Genomic DNA, 24,931 nt, shown 5'->3' with positions numbered 1-24,931 from the left:
TAAGGAAATGGGAGGGTTTAAATATGATGTAAAAAAGATTCCATTCTAAATAACTCATTGAACACTGTGATTTCTGTCCTATCGACGTTAGTACTGAAGGAGATTCAATGGAAATGATTAATTGGAATTAAAAGGAACGTCTGGATATAAGGGCCACTTTTCTCAAACCGTCCCAAGTCTTCAAGAGCTGTCATCAAAAATTTTTATCACTGACTTCCAATTCCTGTCTTTCAGAAAAAGTAATCAACTAAAAATCATGAAATCCCCAGACACCACACAGAAACCAAACATGTATACTAACAAATTACAATAGCAATAACAGATCAAGCTTTTTGATTTTTATTACTCAAAAAAATCCTCATTTTTTTATTTAGCTTTCTGACTCTGTGCTTGTGCCTTCAACACTTTCACAACGATTTTCTGCTCCTCAATAAGGAAAGCACGCTTGATCCTAGAAAAAAAAAAAAAGTTAAATGAATACTGGATGAAACCCAGCATAGACTAAACACGCAGGAACTAAAATTAAATGGCCAGACCCATTCAGCTGAAGGTCTCCCTCCTACACTGGAATTTAAAAGCAGGATAATCCCTCAATTCTATGCTAATTGCAACTGCCCCCTTCTTCTGAGTCAAGAAGGAATTACAGGTGCGGAACCACATGGGTTAAAAGATACCAGCAAGAGGTACTTTCTCAAGTGTAAAGGTTCTACAGCCTGTCTGGGGCCAACTGTGCCACTTACTAGCTGTGTGATCTTGGGCAAGTTACCTTCTCTGTCCTAAGGTACAGCAGTTAAGTTCATACCCACTTTACAAGACTTTTGTGAAGATTCAACTTGGAAGGAGTTGTAATTTGTGTTTTAAACATCCCTTTAGAGAGGAAGTGTATTTTATTAAACACTATTATTACAGTGCATAGGACCCGACAAGCAACAGGTGCTCACTACCATTTGTTAAAAGCAAAGTTACCTCTAGAGAGAAAGTACTCATTTAACTGCCACAAAAACCTGTCCCACCTATGCTCTTTACTGGCATCCCTGGTTATCTATCTAATGACCCAGCCTAAAATCCCTGGGATTTTGGACTCCTTCAAATCTTCTCAATGTAATTACATTACAGAAACACAACTAATGGGATCCCTGGGTGGCTCAGCGGTTTAGCACCTGCCTTCAGCCCAGGGCGTGATCCCGGAGTCCCAGGATCGAATCCCACATCAGGCTCCCTGCATGGAGCCTGCTTCTCCTTCTGCCTGTGTCTCTGCCTCTCCCTCTCTTAAAAAAAAAAAAAAGAAAAAGAAAAAAGAAACACAACTAATGCCACTCTTATTCAGGACCCTTAAAAATTTCCTAAACTTACTCAAAGACAATACTCCTCTCAGACTCACAGCTAATACTAACCTAAGGACTACCAGCAGGTCTACATCCAAATCTCTAAGTAGGCTTGAAAATTGTATTTTTAATAAATGCACCAATGATTATGTTTAACAAACCAAACACTGGTAAGAAGCCAAACTCCTCTAGCTTAGACCTAACTCATGACCCTTCATCTCCAACACGCTGTTACAATCTCATTTCTCATTCCTTGCCTCAATGCCCTTTCAATCAACCTCTTGACCAACATTTAAACCTAAACATTCAGATACTACCTCAAATACCCATTGCAGAGTCCCAGCTACCTTGAAAGTTGTTCTCCTCTAACTTCATAGTTCAGATTTCTTTTATTTCATGCAAGTTACACTTACCTTTATTTGTATTACTATAACATGCCTTACCATCCCCTTACAAATCAACTCCTGAAAGGCAGAGTGAACTTGCAAAGTTTAGTGCCAGATTTGGTTTAGAAACTAGCTCAACCACTTTATAGAACTAGCTGAATAAACTGGAGGAAACCCACTTTCTGAACCAGTTCCTTAACTTGTGAAGACCAACCACCTCACAAATCCTTCCACTTAGTCTTTAGAGGCAATGAGATTAATAAAAAAGCCAGGGTCTCAATAAAAGCTAGAATGAATCCCAGTGCTGTCCCTTACTGGCTATATGAATTTAAACAAATGTTGGTTTCTTCACAGAACAGAAAAACCCTTCCCCGATAGGTAACACGTTTATCATAAAAAACAGGCAATAAATGTTACCATTATAAACTCCATTGCTTCCTCTCCTACCTATGCCGCTACCAATCCTTCCACGTAACCAAAACGCCCAGTCCTCTACCTGGAATACTCTCATCTTCCAGAACCCTCCTCCCCAACCAGCTTTTAGATCTTAATGTGGTTCTAGCCACACTACAACTACATGTAGTTATTTTGTTCCCACACTTTTAAGATCTCCTATTCTCCACCTACCGGACCAGTAACTAATAGTTTACCTGCCTCTCCCACAAAACCAAGGTCATTTTAATTTCTACGTCTAGCATAAGGATGCCCCCAAATCCTAAATGAATTAATTTGAACCAGTATCATTTATCAGTCTGCACAACACCAACTATCCCTAATCAAGGAAGGCATCTAAAATGTACAACTTTCTTTTAAATTTCACCAGACTAACAATGATTAGCATACAATGGAACAGACACATGCACACACACATTTAAGAAAGTCCATTAAAGAGTTATAGTTACCTGTCACGAACACATTTAGCACACATGGAACCACCATAGGCCCTGCTGACATGTTTTTTCGTTTTAGACAATCTCATAAGGACTTTAGGTCTCACCGCACGAACCTGCACAAAGTCAATGTTGAGATTATTTTGTGATGCTTTCAAAGAAACGGTCCTGGGTTAGATATGTGACAAGTATAAACAGTAAACAAGGTCACAACAGGAAATGCTATTACTGATTTATCTGAAAGGCATTTCACCGTATCTGTCATATAGGCTTTAAAAGTCTGTGTTCTTGACAGACTCGGATCATAGATGCTTAGTACTTCTCAATCTTCCTAGTGGTGACCTCTCATTCATTCCCTTACAAGCGTATTAGCGCTCACTAGTTCTTGTTATTCACAGCAAAAGAATAAACTTACACCTCGAAGTCGGCCAGGACACACGCCACATGCAGACTTTGGCGCTTTCCCAACCTTCTTGGTATAAAGGTAAACGATTCTATTGCCAGGAGTTCGGGACCTAGGAAGTGAGAGAATAGGGAAGAGCTCAGCATTCTGCAGAGTAAAACAACAATATGTATTTTAAATTTTGGAAATACTTACAGCCTAGTTTTGTTAGAGGCTGTATTGTAGGACAGCCTACGACGGTATGTCAAACGCTGAACCATTCTGAACGCCTAGATTAAGAATGGAGTAAAACTGCATTGTAGAAATAATTCAAACCTTACAACAAAAACAGTATCACATAATTCATACATCCCATACGTATACTTTTTTATACAATAATCCTTAAAGTATCTGATGAAGAGAATTCCACTATTTTAAAACGATATACTTAACAGTGATTAGTTAAGAATGCTAGGAGGCCCACGTTTGTTTTCCTGACAGTAATCAATGATGGCACTTGGTTAAAATTTGCCAGACTTATCCGTCAAAAAAGCCTGATTCTGTCTGGAGTGGTGTCCAGAAAAATGCTACAGGCACGTTTAGAAGAGTTTTTAAAGGAACACTAAGTTCAATCCTCAACTTATGGCATCCACCCGAATCTACTGCACAAAGAGCTAGCTTGCTTCCGGGTCTCTAAAAGTTTTTACTGAGTTCACAGGGCTGTCATTAGGATTAAACGACAGAAACTAACCTGCTCAACCTATTGCAGTGCCAGTCACACAAAAGATGCTCAGGGCTCAGTGTCTTGCCCCAAAGTGGCATGCGGGACAAGTCAAGAGCCAACTAATACTTATTTTAGTATCAAAGTGTGAATTAGGGGATCCCTGGGTGGCTCAGCGGTTTAGCGCCGCCTTCAGCCCGGGGCGTGATCCTGGAGGCCCCGGGATCGAGTCCCGCGTAGGGCTCCCTGCATGGAGCCTGCTTCTCCCTCTGCCTGTGTCTCTGCCTCTCTCTCTCTCTGTTGTCTCTCATGAATAAATAAATAAAATCTTTAAAAAAAAAAAAAAAGTGTGAATCATGGCATCTGGTTTTGTTTTGTTTTGTATCAGCTGGAATTAATACTGAATAGTATCACTTAGCAAACTGGATGAACATGAACATGAAACCGTCAACAAGACCCGCTGTATCCCTGACGTCGGGATCGCTCCGTCACACACGATGGAAAAGGAACTAGCCGGCATTTGATGTCAGCTCCTTCCTAACGTTACTCTAAAACAGAACCGTCAAGACACCAAAATCGACGCCGAAGGCCAACGCGAGAGCTCCAAGGAGCCACCATTCCGCTCACAGCTTCAAAACCAAGACAGAATACTCCCTTATTAACACTTTTATCTTCCTCGCTATTGGCCTTGGGAAAGAAAACATCTTGAAACGACCCGAACATGCCGGTCGTCCGCCCTCGCACAGCCTGAGAACGTCCACGAGAGCAATGCTAAAAGGTGGGCCTAAGAGAGGGAACCGTTCTGCGATTCCGCAGGGTCTCAACGAGCCGAACCACAACTCGTACGTCTCCAAACACGCCTCTGAAGGCGGCCAAGGCCGAGGGATGAGCTCCGGCTATTCCCGGCCCGGGAAGGGGGGGTCCGGGTCGGTGGCCGCCTGCAGCTAAAAAGCCAGGGGCCCGCTCACCACCAGCTTTCCTCCTGAACTCTTATTCCCAGGCCAGCTCCAAGGGCTGCGCTGCGCAGATCCTGGCTCCCCCACCTCCCCGGATGGCGGCCGATTGCAGACCAAGGAGCGACGGGGAAAAGGAAAGAGCAGCCATACCTATGGACGCCGTCCCCGGAAGAGGAAAAAGGAAGCGCTTGCAAGTTTAAAGGTTAACTGTGACTGCGTCGGACCGGAAATTACGTCAGACCCAGCACCGCCATGTTGTACGGACGCCACCCAGCTCCTTTCCATGGGCGGGGATGCCTGGCGCCGCCACGTTGTACGGCAGCTGAAGTGCCGCCCCTGCCTGCGGGCCTGGATGCGCGTGAGCGATCCACGGCAGCACCGCGCGAAGCCCTTGGGAGTCGTTGTAGAAACAAATGCAACGAACAGAGGGAGCTCCGAAGAGCGGGAGTGGGACAAAGTCAATTTTTTCCCTTCTGAGAAGGGTTACGACATATTTAACCTAAAGAGCACCAGCTTGGTAGGTAGTCGTGGGTTTAAATCCCAGTTCTGACACTTGTTGTTAGATGACCTTCGAGGAGTTAACTCTGTAACTTCCCCTTCCTTTTGCTCGTCATTCACTCAAAGCACAAGCTTAACAATTTAAATCCAGTATCTGCTAATTATTAACTGTGTTACAGTGGACAAAGCTTTAAATGAGTTATGCCATGATCAAAGGCACAATAAAATTAAAGCACTTAGCATGGGGTCTTGTCCAAAGTAAGTGCTCAATAAATGGTGGCTAATCTTATGATTATGTACAGAACTTCACATTTCACATGGGTAATAAAGTTTGAGCTGAGCCTTAAAAATGAGGAGGAAGGGAGGGGAACCCTCTAAAATAGCATGTAAAAGTTTACATTAAGTGCTTGTGTGTGTGTGTGTGTATGTATATATATATGTATATATGTGTATATATATGTATTTTGAGATAAGAGTCCTTAGCTTTCATTATATTGTCAAAGAGTATCATGACCTCCAAAAAAGTAAAGAGCACTTTGCGCCCTTAGGAAAAAATGCTACAAAGGGCCTTTAAATTTTTATCTTAGGTTAGGCTCCCTGCAAACATGAGAGAGGGAGTTGCATGCCTGTGTGTTGGGGAATGCCCTTAAAAAATACACCCCTAAGGAAATGAGGAAGGTAGGAGTGGAAATCCACAGCTGATGCCTCAGCTGTTCCAATAAAGAGCTCTGGAGTTAGGACGGCTCTTCATAGTTGTCCCAAACGGCAGAGGGAGCCAGGCTTTTGCACTCCCACATCTGTCAGTCCTGAGCCTGGATGCCCTCTGACCATGGGTGAGGCAGTTTCTTGAAGCTGCAAGCAATGTCTAGTGACGGAAGCAGCTGTGAGCCTCTGCATTGGCCCAGATGAGGGAATTTGAGTAGAGCATCCTTGTATCCATTTAAGTTCCCTTTTGGTTTTCCCAGCTTGACTGTTGAGGTAAGAAAGGAGGCAAAATGACTGAGGGCAGATGCCCTGATCGTATTAGAGATCTGTCTTGGATGGCAAGTCTTGTTAATTACATCATGCCTCATATCTTTGTCCTCACAGCAAATGGAAGGCTCTGGTTGTAGCCTTCCCATTGTGGACTCTCAAATAGCTGTTTCTCCCCTGACCCAGTCATAAGTTACTTTCCTCCTTCCCAGTCCTTGACTTTTTTGTCCTTATGGAATTCTTTCATCCCTGTACCAGGCATCAGGCAGAGAGTAACGTGGTTTTTGAATGAGTGAACAAATGAATGCATTTACTTGAAATATATTGTCTCTCTAGAGAGACTGGGCTGGACAGATGAGTACAGTGACAGGAGATGGGAAATCTGATGGGAAACCACTTTAGTATTATTTACTAATCTTTCCATGCCCTGCTCTACCCCAAGAGAAAAGAACAGTGGTCTCACTATCCTAGTTTTCCCTGATTATACTTTACCCAGTTCTAGAATGTTTCATAATGTGAACTGAGTGAAGTATAATTTAATATTTGATAAATTTTCACAAATTGAACAGGCCTAGATGAAGACAATATTATCAGCACTGCAAATATTATCAGCCTCTCTGTATACTTCCATTCTTTTCTCCATTTTCCAAGGATCATGACCATTCTGACTTCTACCCCATAGATAAGTTTTACCAATTTTTGTTTTTTCTAGAAATGAATAGTATTCTTTGTATCTGGCTTCTATTGTTCAATCTTATGTTTATAAAATTCATCTATATATTTTTTAAATTCTCACTGTTATGTAGAATTCCACTGAGTAAACATACTACTATTCTTCTGTTGAAAGGTGTTGGGTAGTTTCCAAGTTCGGGCTATCATAAACAGCTGCTTCTACAGTACAAATATTTTGGTGAAGGTAATGTATACATTTCAGTTGACTATAACCCTAGAAATGGAATTTTTGGGTCATAGAGTATGTGTGGTGGGCAGAAGGCTAAGAATTCTAGGATGGCCCCAGTGACTACTGTCCCATGGTGATATTCTCGTAATTATGCTATATTATGTGGCAAAAGGAATTTTGAAGATGTAATTTAGGTTACTAATCAGTTGACCACAAATAAAACCAAAATTAGAAGTGGGCTGAAGGAATATGGTGCAGGGCACCAACAGTTTCTGCTATACTAAATAAGAATTCAAGTTTGGTGGGTTTTTTCCTTTCAGTTCTTTGAAAATATTAGTCTGTTTTTTGGTTTCTGTGATCCGTTGAGAAGTCAAATTATTCTTATTTTTTCTTCTTTAAAAGTAGTTTGTTTTTTGTTTTTTTTTTTCCTGGCTATTTTTGGGAACATTTTCTCTTTGGGTTTGGTTTTGATTGGTTTTACTATGATGTGCTTAGGTAAGCTTTTCTTTATTCTGTGAGGTTTGTAGGGTCTTTTATATCTGTATCTTAGTATCTTTCATGAATTTTAAGAAATTCTCAGCCATTATCTGTTCAAACATTGCTTCTGCCCCATTCTCTTTCCTCCTGGTACTCCAGCTACACACTGTATTCTTATCACTGTATCTCTAGAAGTTGCATGGCCTTTTACGACCTAGCCGTGAAAAGGCACATAACATCACTTCCATCATATTCTACTAGTCAAAGCTGTCACAAGCTCAAGGTTCTGGTCACTAATTCCAGCATGGGAGAGATGGAGAGAGGAAGGAGTTTCCCTACACCACCAATCAAGTCTCTGACACCAGCCAGATGTCCTACAATTCAACTCAATTCCGATAGTGTCTACCTGGAGATAGCATCAGATCCCACAGGTTAAGAACGGTTCCACAAATTGCTTTTCACTTCAGATGGCACTCCTGAGTCCAGGTTGTTACCTCTGCTTCTGACCAACTGGCTGTAAAGCAGACGTTCCCATGACTCCCTCCTTGGGGAGGGATTAATTTGCTAGAGTGGCTCATAGACCTCAGGGAAATCCATTTTCTCACTAGATTACCAATTTATTACAAGAGATATTAAAGGGTACAAATCAGCAACTAGATGAAGACATACATAGGGCAAGGTCCCCAAAAAAGGATCTTTTGTTCCCATGGAATTTAAGCCTGGCACAGTGGCACATGGAAGTATTATGATTCCCTAACCAATTCTGTATTTACATGGTTGGTTCTTTGGGCAACCAGCCCCTAGCTTTAGATGAAGTCCAAACATCACTGTGTTAATACAACAAACGAATTTCCAGTTCTTATCATTTAGAAAATTCTAAGGGTTTTAGGAGTTATGTGTCAGAACAAGACCAAATATATATTCCCTATTTTATTTTATTAAAGATGTATTTATTTATTTGAGAGATAGAGAGAGAGAGAGAGAGAGAAAGTATGGGGAGCAGAGGGAGAGGGAAAGGGAAAGAATCTCAAGCAGACTCCCTGCTGAGCACAGAGCCCAACTCGGGGCTTGATCTCACCACCCTGAGATCATGACCTCAGCTGAAATCAAGAGTCAGATGTTTAACTGACTGAGCCACTCAAGCACCCTTACATCTCCTTTTTCAGTTCATAAAATATCACAAACCAACCTAAGTTCAAAGGCAGTGGACTTAATATCTTCACCTCTTGATGGATAGTGTCAGTAATTTTAGGATTATATTTTAAAGCCACCACAGTTTCCCACCCTCTCTTTAGTATTTACTGTTGTTTTGTTTTTCAACAATTCACTTTATTTTCTTTCAGCCCATCTTCTACTTCATTAATTCTCTCTTCAGTATATTTAATACACTATTAAACGTATCGAATAGCTTTTTAATTTCAGTTATTATATTTTTTAGTTCTAATTTTCCCTTCAATTCTCTTTTTATGCTTCTTATTATATGCTGAATTTTTCAATCTTGACTTCTATTACCTTGAGTGCTTAAATATACTGAGCATAATTATTTTAATGTTTTATGACTGATAACTCTATTATCTGAATTCCCCACAGATGGCTTTCTTTTGTCTGATATTTCTCATGGCTTTTGTTGTTTTCTCATGTGCCTGATTGCTTTGTATAGATTTCAACATATTTTACCTGTATCATTAAAAATAATTTTAAATTCCGCATATCAACTCACATGCAAATTTTAGAATCACTTATTTAGCTCCAAGCAAAAACTTGGTTAGCATTTGTATTTTTCCATATTTATATAGTTATATATTCATTGACTTCCTTACGATGTTGAGTCATTGTATCCAAGAACATGGGATATCTCTCAATTTATTCATCTCTATTTTTAAAGTTTTATTCATATAGGTTTTAGATATTTCTCAATGTAAACATTTGTAGGTATTTTAATTGTTTCATTGCTAATGTAAATGGCATCCTCTTTTCCATTACTCCATTTAACTATTTTCTTTTTATTGAAGACTGTGATTTTTGTTTATTAATTTATATCATGCTGCCTTACTAAATTCTCATATTATTGGTATTTAATTTTTTTAATTAATTTTTGGGTGGTTTCCAGGTATATTATCTAGGCATATTCCTTCTTCCTTTCTAGTTCTATGCCCCTTGTCCAGTTCCATTGGTTGATACTTCAAACACAATATTAAATAGTAGTGTAGATATAGGCATTTTTGTTTTGATCTTGACATTAGCAGGAAAGCATCTACTAAGTGTTATGTTAAGAAAATAGCCACTGAGGGACACCTAGGTGGCTCAGCAGTTGAATGTCTGTCTTCGGCTCAGGACATGATCTTGGGATCTGCAATCGAGTCCAGAATTGGCTTCCTGTGGGGAGCCTGCTTCTCCCTCTGCCTGTGTCTCTGTCTCTCTTTCTGTGTCTCTCATGAATAAATCTCAAAAAAAAAAAAAAAAAGAAAATAGCCATTGATTACTATTTAACTATTTTTTTTTTGTCAAACCATGTCAAGAATGGATGTTGAATTTGTTAATTTCCTTCTCAATATCTGTTAAGATACTATTAAGTATTACAATCTATTAAATATCTATTAAGATGATAATTTAAAATTTTTCCTCAGATCAATTAATGTACCCAATAATATTGGGCAATGGCATTTGTACAAAGGCATCATGGTGTTCCTGTTTCATTGGCTATTTTTCTGCATAGACTGCTCTTCCCCCAGATATCTACATGGCTTATTCTCACTTTCTCTACTTTTTTGCTCAAGGTCCCTTTTTTGGTGAGCCCTATCCTAACTCCCATTTAAATTACTCATTTCTGTCCTTCATGGCCCCCTTAAACTCCCTCACCCCTGTGTTCTGGCTTTTTTTTTCCCTGCACTTACCACTTTGTAACATTATATATATATATATATATATATATATATATATATATATATATAGTAATTTGGGGATTATATTATATGTATTATATAAATTATATATATATTTGTGTGTGTATTTATTATACTTTTTCTCTATTAGATGTATGTTGCATGAGTAGGGAAATTTTTTTTTAAACAGTTACCCACCAAGGAACTTTTTTTTTTTTTAAAGATTATTTATTTATTTATTCATAGAGACACAGAGAGAGAAAGGCAGAGAGAGAATCAGGCTCCATGCAGAGAGCCTGACATGGGACTTGATCCAGAGTCTCCAGGATCACGCCCTGGGCTGCAAGTGGCGCTAAACTGCTGCGCCACCGGGGCTGCTGGAGTAGGGAAATTTTGAGCTTTAAAAAAATTTTTTTGATGGATATACTTTCAACACCTAGGGTGGTACCTGAAACATAGTAAGCACTCAAAACTATTTTTTTAAGTGAATGAATGAGATTGGAGACTATCAAAAAATAGTGAGAAGGAGCATTTGGACTTGAGCTTTCTATTCATGTAGAGCTTGAACTTAAGAATTTCAACATTATTTCTGGAGGAAGTTATATTGGTCGTTGAGATACAGGACAGAAATAGAAAGACTTTCATTGCAGAACTTGTACACTTTGACCCATTACTGAGTGTCACACACTGTAGAACTCCATGAATTAATTCATTCTATTAATCCTGTGATTAGTTGTGAAGAAATGGATTATATTACATTGTATTTTGTGTATTAAAAACTTTAACTGGTTCAATGTAAACTTTTTTTTAAGATTTTATTTATTTATTTGAGATACTGATAGAGAGAGCACAAGTCGGGGTGGAGGCAGAGGGAGAAGCAGACTCTCCACTGAGCAAGGAGCCTATGTGGGACTCCATCCCAGGAGCCTGGGATCATGATCAGAACTGAAGGCAGATACTTAACTGACTGAGCCACCTACATGCCCCTCAATGTAAGCATTTCAAATATGTCATGATTTTGGTGACCTTGCTTTGGTGTGTCTTCACTTTAAATTTTTTTTTAAAGATTTATTTCTTTATTTTAGAGAGAGAGAAAGTGAGCATGAGCAGGAGAAGGGGCAAAGGAAGAGGGAGAGAAGAGAATCTCAAACAGATTCCTTGCTGAGCATGGAGCCTGACTCAGGGCTCTATCTCATGATCCTAAGAACATGACCTAAACCAAAGACAAGAGTCAAACACCTAACCAGCTGAGCCACCCAGGTACCCCTCATTTTAAATTTATACATATCTTCCTTGACTTACATTTATTGGGTTGCATCCCAATAAACTTGTGGTATGCTGAAGGTATAAGTCAGAAATACATTTAATATACCTAACAATATATGAACATCAAAGCTTAGCCTAACCTATCTTAAATGTGCTCAGAGCATTCACATTAGCCTACAGTTGAGCAAAACCATCTACCACAAAGCCTATTTTTTTCATAGAGTGTTGAATATCTCATGTCATTTATGGAATGCTCTACTGGAAGTGAAAAACAGAGTGGTTGCCTGGGTACAGAATGGTTGTATCAGTTGTTCACCCTCGTGATCATGCAGCTGACTGGGAGCTGCAGCTGCTGCTCCCACCCAGCATCATGAAAGAGTGCCCTACTATATGTTGCCAGCCGGGGGAAAAGATCCAAATTCAAAATTCGACAGTGGTTTCTAGTGAATGCGTATCACTTTTGCACCATTGTCAAGTAGAACCATTGTAAGTTGGGGGTATTCTGTACCCTGAACCTCAAGAGAAGTAGAAGTGGTCCAAGCTTTCCTGGCTCTGAAAGGCCCTGCCAGAGACCTTTAACTCACCTAACATTGGAGTTTGTGTCTTCTGAACTCCTATGCAGCCTTTGTGCTAATTGTATCACCTGCATCTTTAATTGCTTTGCCATTTGAGCTATAATTTAGAGATGATTTTTGCTACAAAGAGTTAAAATACCAGAGTAATTTAACCACTCTAAAATTTAGAAATAGGAATTTGAGACAAATTGGATTTTTCTAATAGAAATGTTCTGAGCCTAATGCCCTAAAGGGGAGTAAGGAAACCAATTAACTTTAATTTAAATAATCATGTCTTAAGTAGCAAATGAACCAAGTTCTATTGTTAAAGAACAACTGTATTAAATCCCTGAAAGGTTAGCTTCAAAATAGCATTAATGCAGTGGTTTCGTGTCTTACTAATGAAGTAAGTTTCCATTGGTCACTGTAACTTCTGTTTGTTGTCTTGCTGGGCATTGTTACTGAGAGTAGAGGAGGGGAAAGCTTGAGAGCAAGGATAGAATAATTGTGCGAAATTGCCAGTGATGTTCTTGCTAGTAACTTTTTTTTTAAGTGACACAGAGAAAAGCTAATAATTTTGTTCCTGGGAAAAAATAGCATAAGAAAAATGTAAGAAAAGCTTGTTTTCTTATTCTGAAAGTCATGTATATGGCATATGATTTTCTGTTTGCAGATGCTATTTAAAAATAATGTGTTTAGGGGCGCCTGGGTGGCTCAGTGGTTGAGTGTCTGCTTTCAGCCCAGGGTGTGATCCCTGAGTCCTGGGATCAAGTACTGCATCAGGCTCCCCAGAGGGAGCCTGCTTCTCTCTCTACCTAAGTCTCTGCCTCTCTCTCTGTGTGTCTCTCATGAATAAATAAATAAAATCTTTTAAAAAATGTGTTTATGATGACTGAGATCCCTGTTTATAACTACAGTGACTTATAAATATTAAGGCAACCATCAACAATGTATTAATAAGGTATATATTATACTAAAATCTGGCAATGAGTTAATGCTGAAGATGCATTTTTTAAAAAAAGATTTATTTATTGTAGGAGGTGGTGGGTAGAGAGGCACAGGGAGAAAGGAGAGAGTCTTAACCAGACTCCCCACTGAGCACAGAGCTGGACTTGAGGCTGGATCTCACCACCCTGAGATCACTGAAATCTAGAGTCTGTTGCTTAACCAACTGCCCCACTCAGGCACCCCTGAAGATGCATTTTGGATGAGCTTATGTAATTGAGTAGAAGGACCATGAATTTGGCAGACAGTTTAAAGCTAGATCATGGAAGGCTTTAAAGGCTGTGCTCCAAGGGTTGAAACTGTATTCTTATGCTTTCTCTGTTTCTTCCCTCTCAGGCGCTGCCCTTGTGACCTTAGGAAAGCAGGTTAACCTCCCTGAGACTATCTCTTTATCCATAACATGGGGGGTAATAAGCCTATGTAACGAGTTTGCTGGGAGAATTAACAGAGGTAAAGTTTGTGACTAAGAACTTGAGCTTGAGACTGGCACACAGTGGAAGCTTAACAAATAGTGGCCTTACTATTGTTCCCTAGGAATGAAATATTGCTTTCTGCTCCTCTTTATTAGCCAGTTTTGTGTATCACACATTGGTATCACATCTTGTGCTCCACAACCGTTTGCTGTGTTCTTGAGGGAGTTTTTTAATTTTCCTGGTGGTATTTTGTAGAAGTCTAAAGAGGCCACTGCAGGATTCACCAACATGGAGAATAGCATGGCTTGACAGAAAAGGGCAAAAGATCTTAAAGGCTTGGGTCACCAAAGCCTTGATTTTTCTGGAGATACTTTTTTCCTTCAAAAGAGTCACTGCCTTGGCTGGCAACACAACCTGTGTCTTGATCCAATTATTTATGCAAATCAAGACAATTTCTCTTTTTCCTGTGAAGGGCTTGGTGAAATGATGCTACAGAAAAATCCAGCGCATTTCCATTATTGCTTGCTCCACAGCAGTACTCTTTTGTAGCAAGAGGAAAATGATTTAGTAGAATGCTCCTCTATCCTCACATAGAAAGTACATAATATCATGTTTGTGTTGAAACTTTTGCTTCCAAAAATGTCATAACCCCACACGAAAGAGAATTAAAATCCCGTTATTTTAATTTACATCTAGCCACAAGATAAGTAAAGTTATCATTGAAATTCTAATTAAATGGGATGATTGACTAAGGTAGCACATCAAAGAAGAGAAGTGAATATGATAAGTCGAAGACTTATTAATTAGTCTGCGTGGAAGAAATTCCAGGGATGTCAAGCTGAGCCTGCTGCAAGGAGAAAAAAAGCAGACAAGAAAACGTTCGTTTCTTTGAAGTTAGGAACTGAGATAGTGATGGAGGTAATTGTGTCTGACTGGATCCAGTAATGAAGAGCTGTAAATCAGACCTCAGAATCGAAGGAAAGATTCAAGTAACGAATGTGGCTGCCCCCCCTGCTGCGAAGAAACAGAATGCAGAACACACTAATTGACCCAGCCTATTTCCCAGTAGTTCTCTGTTATTATTTATTAATTTTTAATTTCTGAATTATTTACGTCCTGGGAAATTATTCTTGACAGCCTGTTAGGCGTGCCAGAGTTAATGGAGGATGAAAGGACTGGTACCAGAATTAGCAGGGATGTAGTCACAGGCTACTGGATTTAATGATTTGGGAAAGAAAAATTGATTTCACACAGCGTGTCACTTTATACTACTTTAGGGATACACCAGCTATTTGATTAATTGAGGAATAACCAATTCAAAGTATATTTGAAGTGTAAATGAGTCGCACTGCTCAGCTGTTTATTTTTCCCTCTTTCTGAGAGATCTGAATTTTCTTGAAGCTGATGATTAAAAGCTGATGAGGACACACTCACATGCTTTGAACGCACACCTGTTTGATTCGTATTAAACTCAGAAGGGAAGAGAACCCTGATATATGAGAGAAGATATTTTCACTTTTCTACTTCCTTCTCATCTCTTTATGTGATTTCTTTACTCCAGCATGTGGCATACCAATAGTTGCAATCTGCATTCCTTAAAAACAAGGCTTGAGAAAATCTCTCTTTTGTTTTATGGCCTGTGAGCAATGAGCACAATCAGAAAGAAGCAGTGCTTGCCAATGAACAGAAGGAACAAATAGAAGAAAAATGTGTTGAAACAATGACTTTAATGAACAAAGGGAAGATGATTAATCTATTAGGAAAATGAGTGAGGCAGAAATACACCATCACCATCTAGCCTCAAAGTTCTGCCTCATTTATGGCTTCTCCCTTTCTGGCCAACCTCGTTAGCCTTGGTAGGTCTACTTCTGCCATCGTGGTTTGTTTCTCTTTGGCCTAGTCCTCTGACTGGTCTCCTTAAGCCAAATCTTCCTCCTCCACTATAATCTACAGCAGTGCTTCTCAAGGTTGAATGTGCAGAAGGATCACTTGGGGGCTTTTGCTCCTCTGTAGGTTTAGATTCAGTGGGTCTGGGAGGCCAGCTGAGATTCAGCATTTCTAATAGGCTCCCAGGTGAAGAGCATGCTGGCCCAAGACCAGACTTTGAGTAGCAAGGTCCTACAAAACTCTGACACACTCATGTTCTTTAAAACACTGCTTTGATCATGTGAGTCTCTCATTCAGAACCCTTTAATGATTTCCAGTACCTACGAGTAGATTCAGATTCCTTTACCTGGCATTCAAGACTTTCCTACTAGGATCACAACCTGTCCTCTGGGATATAGCCTTCATTTCCTGGCCTCCTGCTTTTGTTTGTGCTACATCTTCTTTCTGAATGCTTTTATCTTTGGAAACTTTGGCAGTGTGTTGAAGTGCATTTCTAATACCACATCTCCCATGTTAAGTCTTCTAGCTCCCACTCAACCAGACATGAATTCTCCTTCAGATTCTATCCCATACTTTCGTTTTACTTGTTTCTTGCTATGTGGTATTTCCAGTCTTATTGGTATTAATGTACTTATTTCTCCCTCTGCACACACAAGTTTGTAAGTTATATAAGGATGGGGACTGTACTTTATCTTGTATCCTTCCCAAGTGCAGGTGCAGAGCACAGAATGTGTATCTAACAACTATTTACACTGAACTGTGTGAGAAGGTTCCCTCCATGGTCATTCCTATCCTTGCAAACTTGTAGCATCTCTGGAATTCCTTAAAATCACCCACAAGTTATGATTTCTTTTTCTACATTACTCTCTCATTTATCCACTTAACTGTTTACTTATAAGCAATTTGAATATTCCCTTTTTGCCAGGGGTTGCAAATATAGAAGTGAAACCAGTCCTTGTCACCTAAGGAGCATCCCCCCTAGCCCCGACATACCAAACTTTTACATCCCGCTTCCCCTACTTTTATCTTTCCTAACTAACTCCAACTCCAAAATATAACCTTAGATCTAAGCTATATTTATTCACTTATATTTTTTAAAGCAAAACTCTTCTTGATAATTCTTGTGGCTGTTATAGGTCCTCAGAGTATGGACTGCCTTGCATCCTGAGGAACTTCCTGCTCTATCTTGACCTTGTACATATTCATTCTCCTCTCCCAGGATTTAAAAATCCTTAAAACCTTGGCCATTCAGCCACAATTCCCACTCTACTTGTCCCATACTGATTTTCCAGCATTGTACTAGTTCTCAAACCATTGCTTCTTCCTGTCTTAGGCTCCTTATGGGTGAGGCTCCACAGTGTATTTAACAAACTTACTCCAGTACCAAAATTGTTCTCGAGTTATTTCCCCCCTTTCTTCTCCTTTTCTCTATTTTTTTCTCTTGTGTGTTTCATACCCTTACCTACTGTACTTTCTCTTATACCTTAACTCTTATACCCTACCGAATCCAGAAGGAAAACATTTTTTTAAAATATCCTAATTTTATATCTACTAGAAAGATTCAGACAGAAATAAACCACCACAAGCAATTGTGTTATGAAATGTATGACAGGAAAATGTCCAAGGGTCTAACTACAAATAAAAAAGAGACAAAGGAAATTGTATTGTGGTTCTTTAGTAGCAAGTAACAGAAGGCAACTCTTGCCAACAAGCAAAATAAATGAGAAGGATTCAAAGGTCGCTCAGAAAATGAAAGAATTCAGTAGAGTTGAATTTAGGTGAGCAAGAATGCCACCCAGTAAGAAACTGATTCCTTAGTGCCCATGCTGGGAGAACCTGCTTGCATCTAGATTTTAACCTCTCTTCTAAGAAGTGACTCATAGATAGAGTAATCCAAAGAGGGAAAAGGATTGGAGCAGATCCATTCCCCTTGGGAAGACTTTTTATGGGTTTCATTATCCCCTTTTTATTGGTTCCAGTTCTTCTTGAGTCCTGGATGTTCAGCTTTTTCTTCAACTTACTTTTATCACTGACAGCCAAAGAACTCTAAGTGATACAAGAGGCATTTACAATAGCAGGGGCTCAGTAGAAGTTTGTTCCTCAGCCACAGGGTGTAGCAGAAATGAATTTTATACAACATACAGGGACAATTCCCTAGTCTCTCAATACACAAGCATTTTACCTTCATCCTTGTACTCAAGGTTTTCCATCAGCCTAGGATGTCCTTCTACCTGCTGCCCTTCTCACTTGCTCAAGGCCTACTCTTTTCTTATTTTTAAACATATCACCTACAGAAAAAAAATCAAGTTATAAGTTTTATTATGAAAAAAATTCCACATACATCAAAATTAAAAGGATTGCACATTGAAATTCACCTATCTTCTGCTGGGATTCAATCATTGTTAACATTTTGCTATATTTGCTCTCTATATTTTCAAAGTAAATTTGACATTGTGACACTTCCCTGACAAACATTTACCATGCAATCCCTAAGAATAGGGAGATACTCCTATATAACACAATTCTACTGTTATGCCTTGGAAAATTAATAGTAACTTCATGTTGAATTCATCCAGTTTGTTTCAAGAATATCATAAATATTTTTCAACCAAGATCAAATCAAATCATTCACTCATTGCATTTGGTTGTCAGATTTCTTTAACTGGTTTTCATACAGAACAGTGCACTCTCCTTTTTATAATGATGTTGACTTTTTAAGAGCTGCCAGTCAGTTGTCTTATGCAATGTCTCATATTCTGAGTTTGTCTGATTATTTTTCTCATGTTGTCATTTAACTGGTTCCTCTATCTCCTATACTTTGGTAAGCTAACAGTTAGGTGTAGAGATTTGATTAGATTCATGCTAAATATTTTTAGCAAGCCTACTTCTTAGGAGATGTTGTATACTTCTCATTACATCATATCAGGGTCATGTTACATCTGTTGTTTCACTATTCATGATGCTAAGTTTAATCAGTTGGTTAAGGTATTCCCCCAAGATCACTCCATTTTAAAATTAAAATTTTCATTGACCATTTTTTTCAATCCCCAGATCAAATGTGATACTTTAACCTCTTCCATTTATGTATTTTTAAACTTTAAATTAAATTTAAAAAAAGGTAATCTCAGGATGCTTGGGTGGCTCAGCGGTTAAGTGTCTGCCTTAGGCTCAGGGTGTGATCCTGGAGTCCTGGGACTGAGTCCCACACCGGGCTCCTTGCATGGAGCCTGCTTCTCCGTCTGCCTATGTCTCTGCCTCTCTCTCTCTCTGTCTCTCATGAATAAATAAATAAAATCTAAAAAATAAAAGTAATCTCTGTGCCCAATGTGGGGCTTGAACTCATGACTCTGAGATCAAGAGTTGTACACTCCACCAAACAAACCAGCCAGATGCCCCCCTATTATGTATTAATTGTCCCTTACTTTGTTAACAATATCTATATTGTATTACTGTCTTACAGTATTATTGTATTGTATTATTATCTTACAGCTCTTAAGGTCAGAAGTTTAAAACGAGTGTCACTGGGTTAAATCAAGGTGTCATCTGCACTGTATTCCTTCTGGAGATTCTAGAGGAGAGAGTCCATTTCCTTACTTTTCCTAGCTTCCAACAACTTCCTGCTTTCCTTGATCTTGGTTTCCTTCCTCATCTCAAGCAATGTTGGTTGGCCAAGTCGTCACACTGTCATTTCTCCAATTCACTCTTTTGCCTCTCTCTTCCACCTTTAAGGATCTGATGACTACTGTGCCCTTACCTTGGTAATCTAGTATAATCTCTCTAGTCTAATCTCATTTTAAGATCAACTAATTAGCAACCTTAATTTCATTTGCCACCTCAGTTCCCTTTGTCATGTAACCTAATGTACTCCCTGGTTCCAGGGATTAGGTTATGGACATCTTTGGGTTGGGGGACATTATTCTGCCTACACCGGGGTTTTACTATTAAACACATAGGAACAGATGTGATGCTCAGTGTACGGAGAGGAAATACTTAGGACATTACATTTAAAAGGTGGGAAGGGATAAATTATAATGAGAAAAAAAAACTAATGTCAGGTTATGTGCTATATTTTTCCATTTCTATAACATTTTTTAAAATAAAAAGAATGTAGGAATGGAGGGCATATTGTCAGAGCAAATGGTTGCCAGGCCTTAAGGATGAGGGAGTAGATAGAGGGAAGTGAATAGGTTATAAAAGGGTAACATATACAGTCTTCATGATTCTGGAACTTTTGAATATCTTAACTGCAGTAGTGCATACATGAACCTACACAGGTGATAACATTGTATAAAACTTAGGACATAAACATTCACTAATATCAGTAAAACTAAGAAATCTGAATATGATCAGTAGATTCAATTTCAATATCCTGGTTGTGGTCTAGGGACTTCAGTCAATACATATCTACAGCACTTAAATTTTTCTTAATTATTTTTTTATGGAGGGAATGAAAAGTATTTGCTTTAATTTGTGTATTAATCTTAGTGTCCCTGAAGGTAGCAGGGTATTTTAAAATATTGACCATTTATTTAGTCTAGGATATTAAAAAGTGGTTGGCAGAGGCAGGAGGAAGGTGCATGTAGTTAACAAATGGGAGATCGCATAGTGTTGGAACTATATAGTATCTTGACTGTGACTATGGATACATAATCCTGCACAGATGATAAAGATGATAGAAGTCAAGATATACACACAGATGCAACACACATACAAATGAATCCAGTGGGAAAATCTGAATATAATCTACGGATTATATCAATTTTGTTATCCTGGTTGTGATAGTTTTATAAAATGTTATCATCAGAAGAAGCTGGTATCAGTATACAAGAGATTTTTCTTATTTCTTATAACTACATATGTATATACAATTATCTCAATAAAAATTTCAATTAAAAGGGGTGCCTGGGTGGCTCAGTCGGTTAAGCAGTCGGCTCCTAATTTTGGCTCAGGTCATGATCTCAAGGTCCTGGGATTGAGCCCTGCATCAGGTTCTGTGCTCAGGGCAGAGTCTGCTTAAGGATTCCTTCTTTCTGCCTCTCCTCCTCCCCCTGCTCGCACTCTCTCTGTCTCTAAAAATAAATAAATCTTTAGAAAAAATTTCAGTTAAAAGAAGTGAAAGAGTAAGAGATTTAAAAGAAGTCAGTTTCCATATCACTCAAAGTGACAAAATGTTGACACTGGTAAACTGTGATAAGTTATGCATATGTATTATAATCGCTATGGCAATCATTAAGAAAACTATACAAAAAATATTCAAAAGCACTATAAAGAAATTAAAATGTAATTCTAAAAAAATAGAATTAGAGTGATCCACAGGAAGGCAAGAAAAGGGGAATGGTGGAAACAAACAGTAAACAAATAATAAAGTGGCAGGCTTAAGCCCAGATGTATCAATAATTACTTTAAATGTTGGTCCAAATGTACTAATTAAAAGACAGAAATTGATGGAATGGATAAATTTAATAATCAATTATTGCTTAAATAGATATAACTGTAACTCATACTGTTTGCATAAAATATTCAAATAGACACATTAGAATATTACACAATTGCATAGAAAAAAATAACTCAAACTTCCAGGATCAATCCACTGACACTGGCTACATTGATGATGTGTTTATGTTTAAGATATGACAGGTGTACCCAAAATGTGCCCTATAATATATAACTATGGAAGACTATGATACAGTCTTCCATGATTTAATAGTTAAAATGAACTGTACTTTCACACAGAAGTAACATTAAGTCAATCCAACTCACATTTCCTTGGCCAAAGCAGATTCTCGGCTCGGTCTTCAAGGTGAAGGGCATTCTTATCATGTGCTGAGGAATAAGACTGGAAATATCTGGTGGATAGTACTATTGACTACTATAGATACTGCCTAGAAATGATTTTTGCTATGTTTGTGAAGTGGGGAATTGAAAGCAATCTGGCTGTCCTAAGGGAATGGCACTTTTAATTTTATATTCCTTATAGCTACCATTTATTGAGAGCTTAATCAGCCACTCACTGTTCAAAGGTTTTGCATTTGTTATTTCATTTAATCAACCCATATTGAAATAGATATAGTGATCTTTCTTCTTCTTGTGTTATAGTAAAGGTGAGTAATTTGCCCAGGGTCACCTCTCTATTAAATGGCAGGGCTAGGACTGATGTCTAACTCCATGATCCATGCTCTTTGATCTGTTGTGCTCTATTGCCTATTTTGGCTTGATTGCCCTTTTTATAGTTAAACACAGTGATAGGGTATTGTCAAAGATTGTTCACGGGAGAAAGAGATTGATTTCAAAGATTGAAAGGGAGAAAGAGAAAGTAGGAGAGGAGAGGATTAAGAAGGAAGAAAAGAAAATGAAAGATAGAAATCCATGAGAAATGAGTGAGAGAATGTATGCTGTGGTTACTGTGTTAAGTCTCTTAATCCCATCAGAGCTCTGGGCTGTCTTTGCTCTCCTTTCTTCCAGATCTCTTGCTGGTGAGTCTCCGTGGCTGAACACAACCATAGGGCATGTAGTTTGAAATGCACCCTGCAAAGGTCAGCTTCCAATGACACAGGTTAGGATGCAGAAACAAACTCTTCCACATACCATGTCCTCCCCTTTCTTGACTTTTTCCTTTCATTTTGGTGGGAGCATATCCTCTCTAGCTTCTTGAGAAAGAGTACGTGGAAATTAACTTTTTGAGAACTTGCATGTCTGAAAATGTCTGTATTCTTCCCTCATACGAATGTCCTTATTAAAATGTCCTTTGATAGTTTGGCTGAATCTTGAATGGCAGTGGAAATACTTTCCTTGAGAATTTTGAAGGTCTTTCTTCCTTGTCGGGTTGCAATTGAGAAGTCTAAAGTTATTCTGATTCCTGATCCTTTGTATATAACTGTTTTTCTCTCTGGAAGCTCATAGGATTTTCTCGTGGTCCCCAGTGTTCTGAAATTTCACAATGATGTTCTCTGATATAGGTCTGCTCAAACCTTTTTGAGGGAGGGGGCACTTGGTGGCCCTACCAAATTATACAATTATGTGTGTTAATTATTGAAATATGGATAAATTGTCTTCTGGAAAGGTGCATTCAGGACTTATCATGAAGTACAATAAATAAAAAATTGGAAAGTATTAATTCCATTTGTTTCCCATAAAAAATGAAAAAAGAAATCATTAATTGTATCATAACTGTCATGGGCTCTTCAGGACTATAAAATGGGAATTTTGCCAAGGGACTCTTAGACTGACCTTAATTAACCTTCTGTTTTCCTTTCTTTCTTCCTATTTTCTTTTTCCTTCCTTCTCTCAAACATATTTCTTGATTCAGAAATATGTCACTAGTTCAGAGCCTAGTGACTGGCACTCTAGCCATGAACAAGGCAGACACCTCCCTGCCTTCCCGAAATTGTCTTTGGCAGCAGGGGCAAGCACAAAACAAGTTAGCACATGACTTACTGTGTTAAGAATATAAAAGAGGAGGACCTGCCCCAGTCTCAGCTATAATGTTTGAGCTGAGATCTGAGAGGAGTAAAAAATATTGATTAAGCAAAGGAGGAATATAGGAGACCTGGGAAAGCCTACCAGACCTAAGTAACAGGGAATGTAAATGCCCAGAGGCATCTTTGAATGGCCGGAGCCCAGAGACAGAGACAGAGAGACAGATCAGAGAGACTGGGCAGGAAGCAGGATCCACATCATGCCTGATTGTAATCTTCCCTCAGAAAGAAAAGAATTCCTCACAGCAGGAACAGGGCAGCAAATTTGCTCGCTTAACAGTCTAAATGGTCATCCTGCTTCAATATGATGGTGTATTTCAATGAAAACATTTTACTGGCCCCAAGTTTTCAAAAAGTGTATCTATGTATATATATTTTTTTTATGGTTTAGAATTTATTAGAATATGTGATGGGTTTTGTAACTGGTGAACAAGAACAGGATCTATTAAGCGTACCCAATACCATCTATTATGCTCTTTGCTAATGTATCTACTCCTGACGTTTTTGTTTTGTTTTGTTTTGTTTTAATCACAACTCAGTGGTTAAGAGATAAAGCTTTCTTAACATTCACTATTGCTCAATAGCTGAATGTGTGTGCTGTCCTAGATCATGAGGTTAGTGGTGCTTATTTCAATATTAAATAAAAGGATTCATTTTCATTGAAGCAAGCAGGGAATTAAGCTTACAACTTCAATTACCAATAATTAATTCCCCACACTGCAAGCCATGCAGTTTGCATTTAAACTCCCAATGCCCAACGGATAACAAAAATCTATTTTGATCACTTTTTATTTTCATCATTTAAGGGGTACATCTTATTTCAATTAGGTACATGCATTTTCAGATTATGGGAGAGAACACATATTCCTATAAAACTAGGCAATTGGAGTAGGGGAGGCTTTTAAGCATAACAAAGAAATTCTAGGATCTTTTAATTTCTTTTGCTTTTATTGAAGGAGTGCCTAATATCGTATAGAATGAGCTACATTATATACACGAACTTATTGTTTACAAGCAGACGGATAATTTCTCTAACTTTATTTTCTTTTAAGCATTAAGCTAGTCTTAGGTGGCTTTTCACCACCTGAGAAAAAGAAAGCAATTGAGCACATGATTTAAAACAAGGTAAATTAAGTCCTGCCTTGAAGCCAACCCTGATGGTTGGGCAGCGGGCATAAGGACCAGAAGAATTCTTCAGAGAGGGCACTTGACCTATAGATGGATTAGAGTTATCAAGATGTTCCACATTTTTTGGACAAATTCTGAGCAACAGAAAGAAGCTACCACAATGTCACCAAATAAAAGACACAAGCAGAACCAGAGTTCTTAGATGTAAAAAGAGGTGCTTGGAATTGGATTTCAACCAGAAACAGGCCAACCTGTGTGGCATGTAGAAAATAACTTCTAAGAAGCCTCATCTTTCAAGTTTTAAAGACATTAGTTTTCATCTTGCTTGTAAATGTTAACTTCACCCCAAAGAAATCTCACATTTCATAATAGAATGAGCCATCTTACAGTAAAATCTCATTTAAGGGAAACTCAGTGAAATGAACCATAAATTAACTGGAATTAGCTTTTATACTGACTTTCAGGAAAAAGAATGGGGTATCAATCATTTAATAAAAAGTAATGTTCTAAGGTTAATACACATTCATCTCAGTCTTCAATCCACGGCTGTACAGTGTCCAAACATGTCCATAATCTTGATTCCCATATCCTACAAGATCCTTAATATAGTAGTAACACACCAAAAAATTATATTGAATGTGTCATACTTCTCAATTTAAGAAAACAGACCAATATTGACCAATATATTTTTGAATGGTTCTATTAACAAGAGTTGAGGCAGAAAGGATTTTCTTGCTAAGTGAGCCTTAGTGACAAAACATGGTAATAGCTATTCAGCCTAGTATTCAAGCGTTTGCATTAATCAACTGTTTC

General features: G+C 38.5%; 1 protein-coding gene and 1 long non-coding RNA gene across 18 annotated transcripts in view; one reads left to right on the top strand and one right to left on the bottom strand.

Moving 5' to 3' along the window:
• Positions 1–323: 323 nt before the first annotated feature.
• Positions 324–4,885, bottom strand: RPL34 (ribosomal protein L34). Of its 2 annotated transcripts, none has more exons than XM_077882257.1 (5): positions 4,811–4,885; positions 3,200–3,273; positions 3,017–3,116; positions 2,614–2,717; positions 324–451 (listed from the first exon to the last, which is right to left on the bottom strand). In XM_077882257.1, the coding sequence occupies exons 2-5, from the start codon at positions 3,262–3,264 to the stop codon at positions 367–369; spliced, it is 354 nt and encodes a 117-aa protein (XP_077738383.1). In that variant the 5' UTR covers positions 3,265–3,273; positions 4,811–4,885; the 3' UTR covers positions 324–366. The 2 variants fall into 2 exon arrangements, with proteins under 2 accessions (XP_077738383.1, XP_077738384.1); XM_077882258.1 differs by lacking the exon at positions 4,811–4,885 and adding an exon at positions 4,673–4,731.
• Positions 4,886–5,153: 268 nt separating this feature from the next.
• Positions 5,154–24,931, top strand: part of LOC144303847 (uncharacterized) — an 82,506-nt gene continuing 62,728 nt past the window's right edge. For 11 of the 16 annotated variants that reach the window (XR_013370842.1, XR_013370841.1, XR_013370844.1 and 8 more), the window contains exons 1-2: positions 5,154–5,177; positions 6,978–7,046. This is a non-coding gene — a long non-coding RNA (uncharacterized LOC144303847). Of the gene's footprint in view, positions 5,178–6,977; positions 7,047–11,202; positions 11,383–11,475; positions 11,651–21,977; positions 22,069–24,931 lie in introns of all 16 variants that reach the window. The other 5 variants (XR_013370848.1, XR_013370846.1, XR_013370849.1 and 2 more) reach the window with 5 other exon arrangements.

Source organism: Canis aureus, chromosome 33 (assembly GCF_053574225.1).
Source record: "Canis aureus isolate CA01 chromosome 33, VMU_Caureus_v.1.0, whole genome shotgun sequence".
Lineage (NCBI taxonomy): Eukaryota > Metazoa > Chordata > Mammalia > Carnivora > Canidae > Canis > Canis aureus.
The sequence above is the reverse complement of the archived record's forward strand: the minus strand, read 5'-3'. Positions and strand labels throughout refer to the sequence as shown.

Excerpts from the sequence above, each read along its gene's own strand:
- RPL34 (XM_077882257.1), bottom strand. The coding sequence starts at position 3,264 with ATGGTTCAGCGTTTGACATACCGTCGTAGGCTGTCCTACAATACAGCC. Across the intron at positions 3,117-3,199 it reads GCCTCTAACAAAACTAGGCT|GTCCCGAACTCCTGGCAATA; the intron begins GTAAGTATTTCC and ends CTCACTTCCTAG. Across the intron at positions 452-2,613 it reads GCTAAATGTGTTCGTGACAG|GATCAAGCGTGCTTTCCTTA; the intron begins GTAACTATAACT and ends TTTTTTTTCTAG.